Raw genomic sequence first — 14,580 nt, 5'->3', positions numbered from 1 at the left:
GTCTGTAGCTGTCACTGGTATAATAATGAATGTTTGTAGTGAATCAGAGGTCTGTAGGTGTCTGTCACCCATCTCTGAGCAGAGGCTTTAATGAATGTATTGTAGTGAATCGGGTCCTCAGATTGAGGCTGTAGAGGAACACAGACTCTTACCTCAGGCTTTTGTGGACTAAAGCTGGGGTGTCTTAGTGAGGAAATAAAGCCTACATCAGGTTTGTAGTGAATCAGAGGTCATAGTAAAATGTTGGGGCTATGGAGCAGCAGGAAACCACTGGATCAGTCCTGGTCACATGTAAGACTAGATCAGCTGAAATCGTGTGGCCTGTCCACAGTGCAGGAGTAATGAAATATACCTGGAACAACGAGGAAGGAGTACTCAGAAAAGTGCATCATCAAAAGTGCATCATTGCTCCATAGTGTCCTGGATGATGACTGCTCACCGGTGAGGCTGATTCTGCTCATGATTTGTGCCTAAATGAGGAACTTTTCTATTCCACTGTTGCCTTCTTAATATGTTCTGGGTGTCTTTTACTAATACAGGAACTGGTCCAGTCTAGACCTGCTCCTTTTATAAATGGTTTTAAAATAATATGTCTTATGATTAAGCCTTGTTTAATGATATGGATAAGAATATGCACTGGAAGACTGGCATTGTAAATGGCTTTTTACACTCATATATACTGTATATCATTTGTGGTTTGCATAAGTTGCAGAAGGTATTTCCTGTTCATTTGCAATCCCCCATAAATACCAGTCAGACTCCTCAGCCTGCAGCGAGCAACTGAAGGATGAATTCCCTCGTTTTATTCTCCTCTGCTAACAACATTTACTATTTATAGGCCAAGGACCAAGGTGTCCTTTACTTGCTAATGAAAGTATTGCGGCTTCGTCTGAGCCCATCAAAGTTGGAAAATACACGACACAAATGGGACAACAATTAGGAAGGAGGTCAGAATCAGCCCTTGATTTCTCCTTTAGTGTTCTGTCAGGGAAGACATCAGCTGATCTGCATCCTCCAGGATTACTACAGAATTATTTTTCTGCTCAAATAAGCAATGACCATTGGGTCTATGGGTGAACGAGAAATAAGAAACAGCTGATCAAGTGTGACGTAGGTGAAGGTGGGGCTATGGAGCAGCAGGTGAGCTAGGTGAGGGGTGGGGCTATGGAGCAGCAGGTGAGCTAGGTGAGGGGTGGGGCTATGGAGCAGCAGGTGAGGTGGGTGAAGGTGGAGCTATGGAGCAGCAGGTGAGGTGGGTGAGGGTGGAGCTATGGAGCAGCAGGTGAGGGATGGGGCTATGGAGCAGCAGGTGAGGGGTGGGGCTATGGAGCAGCAGGTGAGCTAGGTGAGGGGTGGGGCTATGGAGCAGCAGGTGAGGTGGGTGAGGTGGGGCTATGGAGCAGCAGGTGAGGGGTGTGGCTATGGAGCAGCAGGTGAGCTAGGTGAGGGGTGGGGCTATGGAGCAGCAGGTGAGGTGGGGGAGGGTGGAGCTATGGAGCAGCAGGTGAGGGGTGGGGCTATGGAGCAGCAGGTGAGCTAGGTGAGGGGTGGGGCTATGGAGCAGCAGGTGAGGTGGGTGAGGGTGGGGCTATGGAGCAGCAGGTGAGGGGTGGGGCTATGGAGCAGCAGGTGAGCTAGGTGAGGGGTGGGGCTATGGAGCAGCAGGTGAGGTGGGGGAGGGTGGAGCTATGGAGCAGCAGGTGAGGGGTGGGGCTATGGAGCAGCAGGTGAGGGGTGTGGCTATGGAGCAGCAGGTGAGGGGTGGCTATGGAGCAGCAGGGGTGGGGTGGGGCTATGGAGCAGCAGGTTAGGGGTGTGGCTATGGAGCAACAGGTGAGGGGTGTGGCTATGGAGCAGCAGGTGAGCTAGGTGAGGGGTGGGCCTCTGGCGCAGCTGGTGAGGTGGGGGCGGTTGGAGCTATGGAGCAGCAGGTGAGGGCTGGGGCTATGGAGCAGCAGGTGAGGGGTGGGGCTATGGAGCAGCAGGTGAGCTAGGTGAGGGGTGGGGCTATGGAGCAGCAGGTGAGGTGGGTGAGGGTGGGGCTATGGAGCAGCAGGTGAGGGGTGGGGCTATGGAGCAGCAGGTGAGCTACGTGAGGGGTGGGGCTATGGAGCAGCAGGTGAGGTGGGGGAGGGTGGAGCTATGGAGCAGCAGGTGAGGGTGGGGCTATGGAGCAGCAGGTGAGGGTGGGGCTATGGAGCTGCTGGTGAGCTAGGTGTGGGGTGGGGCTATGGAGCAGCAGGTGAGGTGGGGGAGGGTGGAGCTATGGAGCAGCAGGTGAGGGTGGGGCTATGGAGCAGCAGGTGAGCTAGGTGAGGGTGGGGCTATGGAGCAGGTGAGGTGGGGGAGGGTGGAGCTATGGAGCAGCAGGTGAGGGGTGGGGCTATGGAGCAGCAGGTGAGGGGTGTGGCTATGGAGCAGCAGGTGAGGGGTGGGGCTATGGAGCAGCAGGTGAGGGGTGGGGCTATGGAGCAGCAGGTGAGGGGTGTGGCTATGGAGCAACAGGTGAGGGGTGGGGCTATGGAGCAGCAGGTGAGGTAGGTGATAGGGAAGGTGCTTAGAACAATTCTCACTAAGGAGGTTAGAGCAGCTCATACCTAGGATCATTAATCCTTGAATTAATGCTTTCCTCTATGATTAGACCCTTCCTATGTTTGTTCGCAGGTATGCTAATGAGCTTTGGAGAGTATCGGTCTCCAGCATGGCTGCTGCTCAGAGCAACAGTAAAACAAATGTTATTATTCTCCATCCCCAGCCATAAAGGGAGAGCAGACTCCTGGTTCTGCTGCATCTATTCCCTCAAGCTTTTCCATTAATTTTCTCTCCAGCTCTTTCAAACCGTCACTTAAAACTGGAGTGACTTAATAGCATGCCTTTATACTGCTGTGTAAATGAACATTAATTTACACTGTTCACTAATAGGAGACAGGAAAGAAAAAGAGTGCATTTGTATTGCTAATGGAAAATTAAAAGTATGAACGGGTGCTTTATTAATAATTTACATTCACTTATGAGGTAGTGTGCTGAGATGTGTGGTGTAAGGATTCATTTTAGGAGGATTAAGATGCTAGAATGATTGCAGGGTTTCAGTGCTACTCTTACTTTTTATTCAACAGAGTTAGGAGTTTCCTGGTGTTATAATGCAGGTCTTCATTTGTTCATGGACATGCCCTAAGCCTCCAGAAGGTCTTTATAATGGTACCATAGAATCGATGCACAGAAATGACTAGAAATATGACAATCTGTGTGCTCAAGCCAGGATCAAACCATGCTGTTCACAGCCACACTGAAAGGTTGGGTTTTCAAAGTCTCCAGTAACTGACGTCCTTAGTTCACTGATCGAATGCTTTTGCTTTATGGAAGTCTCGCCACTGAAAATGCATGAAACCACTGTTTACATGGCATCATTAGAAAAGCTGATAAAAAGCTTTCTGGTTAGCGCAGGGGATCCCAGGAAGGACTCTTTTAACAGTTTTTCTCTCTCCTGTCGTCGTTTGAGTGGTTTTTAACTGAGAGCTCTCAGCTGTTGGAATTCACACAGGCTGGAACTATTAATGCCTTCATGGCTGCAGATACATCTGTAAAAGTTAACATGATGCTGACGTGAGACATGGTAGAAGTGTGTGACAGAGGAAATGTAGAGGAGGAGATGTGACAGTCAACACTGAGACAAAAACAGCTGAATCTGACAAACCCTGACCAAAATGACATCTAAATGTTTTATTGTTGCTGTCAAGCTAGCTAGCTGAAAGATAAATCAGTGTTTAAACCTGTTATGGTAATACTGTATTAATTTGATTTTTCATCAAATATGTCTAATAAATATATTATGATGACAAAGCAAACAATGTGACATTCATGCTGGCCTCACACCTAGAAATGTTTCCAGGGATTTCAAACTTGTAGTAAAATCAGGAGATTCTTGTTAAAGTAGCAGCATCTCAGTCGAAGGTGTGAGGTGGTCATTAGACGGGATCTGAGCAGTTTTAAGGCACTCTTTCTTCAGTCTTGGTGTTACAATGATATCAAACCTGTTTGAGTCTTAGCCTGGTCTTATGCAAATTCTGTTTTCAATAACATGACCGTCATCTGCAACCAGTGAGAGCCAGTGTTGAGCGTTAGTACGTTAAAACAGTAGATCAGTCTGAAGCCGCTAAATATCTGCTCTGAACTCTAGAGATGGAGGAACATTTCTGCTCAGAGCTGCAGTCAGATCTCTGCATGTCTCAGTAAGGGTTAATGCAGTGATCAGGGATAAATGGACGACGCATGTCGGACAGTTGCCTCCGCAAAGTCCATTAATCCCTGATCACTGGACACCTCGTCGGGCATTAACCCACTAATACCGTAGTCACTTACCACCAAAAAAATAATAAAACTACTAATTTATAATTTCATATGTTTTGTGATAAAAATATAAAGTTTCATTCAAACAACAATTTCTGTCCCCCAGCAATGCCTGTGGGCCTGACTAATAACTGGAATAGTCATTCCAATCCCTTAACGTTCTTAGAGAATGTAAATGTTAATCAGTACCCCAGTAAATAGGACGAGTCATAGAAACCAAGTCACAACAAAAAAACTAGTCTGCCCACTTTCTGACTGATTTATCAATGAAATGACATGAAGACGAGTGAGACTGAGAACAGTCATGTTATCAGACTATAAACCTGTACGTTAACATGAACAGTCATGATCAGACTATAAACCTGTACGTTAACATGAACAGTCATGATCAGACTATAAACCTGTACGTTAACATGAACAGTCATGATCAGACTATAAACCTGTACGTTAACATGAACAGTCATGATCAGACTATAAACCTGTACGTTAACATGAACAGTCATGATCAGACTATAAACCTGTACGTTAACATGAACAGTCATGTGATCAGACTATAAACCTGTACGTTAACATGAACAGTCATGATCAGACTATAAACCTGTACGTTAACATGAACAGTCATGATCAGACTATAAACCTGTACGTTAACATGAACAGTCATGATCAGACTATAAACCTGTACGTTAACATGAACAGTCATGTGATCAGACTATAAACCTGTACGTTAACATGAACAGTCATGATCAGACTATAAACCTGTACGTTAACATGAACAGTCATGTGATCAGACTATAAACCTGTACATTAACATGAACAGTCATGATGAGACTATAAACCTGTACATTAACATGAACAGTCATGATGAGACTATAAACCTGTACATTAACATGAACAGTCATGATGAGACTATAAACCTGTACATTAACATGAACAGTCATGTGATCAGACTATAAACCTGTACGTTAACATGAACAGTCATGATCAGACTATAAACCTGTACATTAACATGAACAGTCATATGATCAGACTATATACCTGTACGTTAACATGAACAGTCATGTGATCAGACTATAAACCTGTACGTTAACATGAACAGTCATGATCAGACTATAAACCTGTACGTTAACATGAACAGTCATGATCAGACTATAAACCTGTACGTTAACATGAACAGTCATGTGATCAGACTATAAACCTGTACGTTAACATGAACAGTCATGTGATCAGACTATAAACCTGTACGTTAACATGAACAGTCATGATCAGACTATAAACCTGTACGTTAACATGAACAGTCATGTGATCAGACTATAAACCTGTACGTTAACATGAACAGTCATGATCAGACTATAAACCTGTACGTTAACATGAACAGTCATGATCAGACTATAAACCTGTACGTTAACATGAACAGTCATGATGAGACTATAAACCTGCACGTTAACATGAACAGTCATGTGATCAGACTATAAACCTGTACGTTAACATGAACAGTCATGATCAGACTATAAACCTGTACGTTAACATGAACAGTCATGTGATCAGACTATAAACCTGTACGTTAACATGAACAGTCATGTGATCAGACTATAAACCTGTACGTTAACATGGACAGTCATGATCAGACTATAAACCTGTACGTTAACATGAACAGTCATGTGATCAGACTATAAACCTGTACGTTAACATGAACAGTCATGTGATCAGACTATAAACCTGTACGTTAACATGAACAGTCATGATCAGACTATAAACCTGTACGTTAACATGAACAGTCATGTGATCAGACTATAAACCTGTACGTTACCATGATCAGTCATGATCAGACTATAAACCTGTACGTTAACATGAACAGTCATGATCAGACTATAAACCTGTACGTTAACATGAACAGTCATGTGATCAGACTATAAACCTGTACGTTAACATGAACAGTCATGATCAGACTATAAACCTGTACGTTAACATGAACAGTCATGATCAGACTATAAACCTGTACGTTAACATGAACAGTCATGTGATCAGACTATAAACCTGTACGTTAACATGAACAGTCATGATCAGACTATAAACCTGTACGTTAACATGAACAGTCATGTGATCAGACTATAAACCTGTACGTTAACATGAACAGTCATGTGATCAGACTATAAACCTGTACATTAACATGAACAGTCATGATCAGACTATAAACCTGTACGTTAACATGAACAGTCATGTGATCAGACTATAAACCTGTACGTTAACATGAACAGTCATGTGATCAGACTATAAACCTGTACGTTAACATGAACAGTCATGATCAGACTATAAACCTGTACGTTAACATGAACAGTCATGATCAGACTATAAACCTGTACGTTAACATGAACAGTCATGTGATCAGACTATAAACCTGTACGTTAACATGAACAGTCATGATCAGACTATAAACCTGTACGTTAACATGAACAGTCATGTGATCAGACTATAAACCTGTACGTTAACATGAACAGTCATGATCAGACTATAAACCTGTACGTTAACATGAACAGTCATGTGATCAGACTATAAACCTGTACGTTAACATGAACAGTCATGATCAGACTATAAACCTGTACGTTAACATGAACAGTCATGTGATCAGACTATAAACCTGTACGTTAACATGAACAGTCATGATCAGACTATAAACCTGTACGTTAACATGAACAGTCATGTGATCAGACTATAAACCTGTACGTTAACATGAACAGTCATGATCAGACTATAAACCTGTAAGTTAACATGAACAGTCATGATCAGACTATAAACCTTTACGTTAACATGAACAGTCATGTGATCAGACTATAAACCTGTAGGTTAACATGAACAGTCATGTGATCAGACTATAAACCTGTACGTTAACATGAACAGTCATGATCAGACTATAAACCTGTATGTTAACATGAACAGTCATGATCAGACTATAAACCTGTACATTAACATGAACAGTCATGTGATCAGACTATAAACCTGTACATTAACATGAACAGTCATGATCAGACTATAAACCTGTACGTTAACATGAACAGTCATGTGATCAGACTATAAACCTGTACATTAACATGAACAGTCATGTGATCAGACTATAAACCTGTATGTTAACATGAACAGTCATGATCAGACTATAAACCTGTACATTAACATGAACAGTCATGTGATCAGACTATAGACCTGTAAGTTAACATGAACAGTCATGATCAGACTATAAACCTTTACGTTAACATGAACAGTCATGTGATCAGACTATAAACCTGTACGTTAACATGAACAGTCATGATCAGACTATAAACCTGTACGTTAACATGAACAGTCATGTGATCAGACTATAAACCTGTACGTTAACATGAACAGTCATGTGATCAGACTATAAACCTGTACGTTAACATGAACAGTCATGATCAGACTATAAACCTGTACGTTAACATGAACAGTCATGTGATCAGACTATAAACCTGTACGTTAACATGAACAGTCATGATCAGACTATAAACCTGTACGTTAACATGAACAGTCATGTGATCAGACTATAAACCTGTACATTAACATGAACAGTCATGATCAGACTATAAACCTGTACGTTAACATGAACAGTCATGATCAGACTATAAACCTGTACGTTAACATGAACAGTCATGTGATCAGACTATAAACCTGTACGTTAACATGAACAGTCATGATCAGACTATAAACCTGTACGTTAACATGAACAGTCATGTGATCAGACTATAAACCTGTACGTTAACATGAACAGTCATGTGATCAGACTATAAACCTGTACGTTAACATGAACAGTCATGATCAGACTATAAACCTGTACGTTAACATGAACAGTCATGTGATCAGACTATAAACCTGTACGTTAACATGAACAGTCATGATCAGACTATAAACCTGTACGTTAACATGAACAGTCATGTGATCAGACTATAAACCTGTACGTTAACATGAACAGTCATGATCAGACTATAAACCTGTACGTTAACATGAACAGTCATGATCAGACTATAAACCTGTACGTTAACATGAACAGTCATGTGATCAGACTATAAACCTGTACGTTAACATGAACAGTCATGATCAGACTATAAACCTGTACGTTAACATGAACAGTCATGATCAGACTATAAACCTGTACGTTAACATGAACAGTCATGATCAGACTATAAACCTGTACGTTAACATGAACAGTCATGATCAGACTATAAACCTGTACGTTAACATGAACAGTCATGATCAGACTATAAACCTGTACGTTAACATGAACAGTCATGATCAGACTATAAACCTGTACGTTAACATGAACAGTGAAGTTCAGACTATAAACCTGTACGTTAACATGAACAGTCATGATCAGACTATAAACCTGTACGTTAACATGAACAGTCATGATCAGACTATAAACCTGTACGTTAACATGAACAGTCATGATCAGACTATAAACCTGTACGTTAACATGAACAGTCATGTGATCAGACTATAAACCTGTATGTTAACATGAACAGTCATGTGATCAGACTATAAACCTGTACGTTAACATGAACAGTCATGATCAGACTATAAACCTGTATGTTAACATGAACAGTCATGTGATCAGACTATAAACCTGTACGTTAACATGAACAGTCATGATCAGACTATAAACCTGAAGGTTAACATGAACAGTCATGTGATCAGACTATAAACCTGTACGTTAACATGAACAGTCATGATCAGACTATAAACCTGTACGTTAACATGAACAGTCATGATGAGACTATAAACCTGCACGTTAACATGAACAGTCATTATAAGACTATAAACCTGTCGTTAACATGAACAGTCATGTGATCAGACTATAAACCTGCGTTAACATGAACAGTCATGTGATCAGACTATAAACCTGTACGTTAACATGAACAGTCATGATCAGACTATAAACCTGCACGTTAACATGAACAGTCATGTGATCAGACTATAAACCTGTACGTTAACATGAACAGTCATGATCAGACTATAAACCTGTACGTTAACATGAACAGTCATGATCAGACTATAAACCTGTACGTTAACATGAACAGTCATGATCAGACTATAAACCTGTACGTTAACATGAACAGTCATGATCAGACTATAAACCTGTACGTTAACATGAACAGTCATGATCAGACTATAAACCTGTACGTTAACATGAACAGTCATGTGATCAGACTATAAACCTGTACGTTAACATGAACAGTCATGATCAGACTATAAACCTGTACGTTAACATGAACAGTCATGATCAGACTATAAACCTGTACGTTAACATGAACAGTCATGTGATCAGACTATAAACCTGTACGTTAACATGAACAGTCATGTGATCAGACTATAAACCTGTACGTTAACATGAACAGTCATGATCAGACTATAAACCTGTAGGTTAACATGAACAGTCATGTGATCAGACTATAAATCTGTTGGGTAACGTGAACAGTCATGATCAGACTATAAACCTATCGTTAACATAAACAGTCATGATCAGACTATAAACCTGTACGTTAACATGAACAGTCATGTGATCAGACTATAATCCTGTACATTAACATGAACAGTCATGATCAGACTATAAACCTGTACGTTAACATAAACAGTCATGATCAGACTATAAACCTGTACGTTAACATAAACAGTCATTATCAGACTATAAACCTGTACGTTAACATGAACAGTCATGATCAGACTATAAACCTGTACATTAACATGAACAGTCATGATCAGACTATAAACCTGTACGTTAACATGAACAGTCATGTGATCAGACTATAAACCTGTACATTAACATGAACAGTCATGATGAGACTATAAACCTGTACGTTAACATGAACAGTCATGTGATCAGACTATAAACCTGTACGTTAACATGAACAGTCATGTGATCAGACTATAAACCTGTACGTTAACATGAACAGTCATGATCAGACTATAAACCTGTACGTTAACATGAACAGTCATGATCAGACTATAAACCTGTACGTTAACATGAACAGTCATGATCAGACTATAAACCTGTACGTTAACATGAACAGTCATGTGATCAGACTATAAACCTGTACGTTAACATGAACAGTCATGATCAGACTATAAACCTGTAAGTTAACATGAACAGTCATGTGATCAGACTATAAACCTGTACATGAACAGTCATGATCAGACTATAAACCTCTAGGTTAACATGAACAGTCAAGTGATCACACTATAAACCTGAACGATAACAAGAACAGTCATGATCAGACTATAAACCTGTACGTTAACATGAACAGTCATGTGATCAGACTATAAACCTGTACGTTAACATGAACAGTCATGATCAGACTATAAACCTGTACGTTAACATGAACAGTCATGATCAGACTATAAACCTGTACGTTAACATGAACAGTCATGATCAGACTATAAACCTGTACGTTAACATGAACAGTCATGTGATCAGACTATAAACCTGTACGTTAACATGAACAGTCATGATCAGACTATAAACCTGTACGTTAACATGAACAGTCATGATCAGACTATAAACCTGTACGTTAACATGAACAGTCATGATCAGACTATAAACCTGTACATTAACATGAACAGTCATGATCAGACTATAAACCTGTACGTTAACATGAACAGTCATGTGATCAGACTATAAACCTGTACGTTAACATGAACAGTCATGTGATCAGACTATAAACCTGTACGTTAACATGAACAGTCATGATCAGACTATAAACCTGTACGTTAACATGAACAGTCATGTGATCAGACTATAAACCTGTACGTTAACATGAACAGTCATGATCAGACTATAAACCTGTACGTTAACATGAACAGTCATGTGATCAGACTATAAACCTGTACGTTAACATGAACAGTCATGATCAGACTATAAACCTGTACGTTAACATGAACAGTCATGTGATCAGACTATAAACCTGTACGTTAACATGAACAGTCATGTGATCAGACTATAAACCTGTACGTTAACATGAACAGTCATGATCAGACTATAAACCTGTACGTTAACATGAACAGTCATGTGATCAGACTATAAACCTGTACGTTAACATGAACAGTCATGATCAGACTATAAACCTGTACGTTAACATGAACAGTCATGTGATCAGACTATAAACCTGTACATTAACATGAACAGTCATGATCAGACTATAAACCTGTACGTTAACATGAACAGTCATGATCAGACTATAAACCTGTACGTTAACATGAACAGTCATGTGATCAGACTATAAACCTGTACGTTAACATGAACAGTCATGATCAGACTATAAACCTGTACGTTAACATGAACAGTCATGTGATCAGACTATAAACCTGTACGTTAACATGAACAGTCATGTGATCAGACTATAAACCTGTACGTTAACATGAACAGTCATGATCAGACTATAAACCTGTACGTTAACATGAACAGTCATGTGATCAGACTATAAACCTGTACGTTAACATGAACAGTCATGATCAGACTATAAACCTGTACGTTAACATGAACAGTCATGTGATCAGACTATAAACCTGTACGTTAACATGAACAGTCATGATCAGACTATAAACCTGTACGTTAACATGAACAGTCATGATCAGACTATAAACCTGTACGTTAACATGAACAGTCATGATCAGACTATAAACCTGTACGTTAACATGAACAGTCATGATCAGACTATAAACCTGTACGTTAACATGAACAGTCATGATCAGACTATAAACCTGTACGTTAACATGAACAGTCATGTGATCAGACTATAAACCTGTACGTTAACATGAACAGTCATGTGATCAGACTATAAACCTGTACGTTAACATGAACAGTCATGATCAGACTATAAACCTGTACGTTAACATGAACAGTCATGTGATCAGACTATAAACCTGTACGTTAACATGAACAGTCATGATCAGACTATAAACCTGTACGTTAACATGAACAGTCATGTGATCAGACTATAAACCTGTACGTTAACATGAACAGTCATGATCAGACTATAAACCTGTACGTTAACATGAACAGTCATGTGATCAGACTATAAACCTGTACGTTAACATGAACAGTCATGTGATCAGACTATAAACCTGTACGTTAACATGAACAGTCATGATGAGACTATAAACCTGCACGTTAACATGAACAGTCATGTGATCAGACTATAAACCTGTACGTTAACATGAACAGTCATGATCAGACTATAAACCTGTATGTTAACATGAACAGTCATGATCAGACTATAAACCTGTACGTTAACATGAACAGTCATGATCAGACTATAAACCTGTACGTTAACATGAACAGTCATGTGATCAGACTATAAACCTGTACGTTAACATGAACAGTCATGATCAGACTATAAACCTGTACGTTAACATGAACAGTCATGTGATCAGACTATAAACCTGTACGTTAACATGAACAGTCATGATCAGACTATAAACCTGTACGTTAACATGAACAGTCATGATCAGACTATAAACCTGTACGTTAACATGAACAGTCATGATCAGACTATAAACCTGTACGTTAACATGAACAGTCATGTGATCAGACTATAAACCTGTACGTTAACATGAACAGTCATGTGATCAGACTATAAACCTGTACGTTAACATGAACAGTCATGTGATCAGACTATAAACCTGTACGTTAACATGAACAGTCATGTGATCAGACTATAAACCTGTATGTTAACATGAACAGTCATGTGATCAGACTATAAACCTGTACGTTAACATGAACAGTCATGTGATCAGACTATAAACCTGTACGTTAACATGAACAGTCATGATCAGACTATAAACCTGTATGTTAACATGAACAGTCATGTGATCAGACTATAAACCTGTACGTTAACATGAACAGTCATGTGATCAGACTATAAACCTGTAGGTTAACATGAACAGTCATGTGATCAGACTATAGACCTGTAGGTTAACATGAACAGTCATGATCAGACTATAAACCTGTACGTTAACATGAACAGTCATGATCAGACTATAAACCTGTACGTTAACATGAACAGTCATGATCAGACTATAAACCTGTACGTTAACATGAACAGTCATGTGATCAGACTATAAACCTGTACATTAACATGAACAGTCATGATGAGACTATAAACCTGTACGTTAACATGAACAGTCATGTGATCAGACTATAAACCTGTACGTTAACATGAACAGTCATGTGATCAGACTATAAACCTGTACGTTAACATGAACAGTCATGTGATCAGACTATAAACCTGTACGTTAACATGAACAGTCATGATCAGACTATAAACCTGTACGTTAACATGAACAGTCATGTGATCAGACTATAAACCTGTACGTTAACATGAACAGTCATGATCAGACTATAAACCTGTACGTTAACATGAACAGTCATGATCAGACTATAAACCTGTACGTTAACATGAACAGTCATGTGATCAGACTATAAACCTGTACATTAACATGAACAGTCATGATCAGACTATAAACCTGTACGTTAACATGAACAGTCATGATCAGACTATAAACCTGTACGTTAACATGAACAGTCATGTGATCAGACTATAAACCTGTACGTTAACATGAACAGTCATGATCAGACTATAAACCTGTAGGTTAACATGAACAGTCATGTGATCAGACTATAAACCTGTACGTTAACATGAACAGTCATGATCAGACTATAAACCTGTACGTTAACATGAACAGTCATGATCAGACTATAAACCTGTACGTTAACATGAACAGTCATGATCAGACTATAAACCTGTACGTTAACATGAACAGTCATGATCAGACTATAAACCTGTACGTTAACATGAACAGTCATGTGATCAGACTATAAACCTGTACGTTAACATGAACAGTCATGATCAGACTATAAACCTGTACGTTAACATGAACAGTCATGTGATCAGACTATAAACCTGTACGTTAACATGAACAGTCATGTGATCAGACTATAAACCTGTACGTTAACATGAACAGTCATGATCAGACTATAAACCTGTACGTTAACATGAACAGTCATGATCAGACTATAAACCTGTACGTTAACATGAACAGTCATGATCAGACTATAAATCTGTATGTTAACATGAACAGTCATGATCAGACTATAAACCTGTACGTTAACATGAACAGTCATGTGATCAGACTATAAACCTGTACGTTAACATGAACAGTCATGTGATCAGACTA

General features: G+C 39.7%; 1 protein-coding gene across 1 annotated transcript in view; it reads left to right on the top strand.

Moving 5' to 3' along the window:
- The first annotated feature begins 397 nt into the window (after positions 1-397).
- Positions 398-14,580, top strand: part of LOC121505753 — a 57,029-nt gene continuing 42,846 nt past the window's right edge. Inside the window, exon 1 of the mRNA XM_041781306.1 lies at positions 398-441. Within this exon, the coding sequence (XP_041637240.1) occupies positions 425-441 (17 nt within the window). The 5' untranslated portion in view covers positions 398-424. The remainder of the gene's footprint in view (positions 442-14,580) is intronic.

The sequence above is a fragment of the Cheilinus undulatus genome, linkage group 23 (genome assembly GCF_018320785.1).
Source record: "Cheilinus undulatus linkage group 23, ASM1832078v1, whole genome shotgun sequence".
NCBI lineage: Eukaryota > Metazoa > Chordata > Actinopteri > Labriformes > Labridae > Cheilinus > Cheilinus undulatus.
Note: the sequence above shows the minus strand (reverse complement) of the source record. Positions and strands in the feature narration are given on the sequence as shown.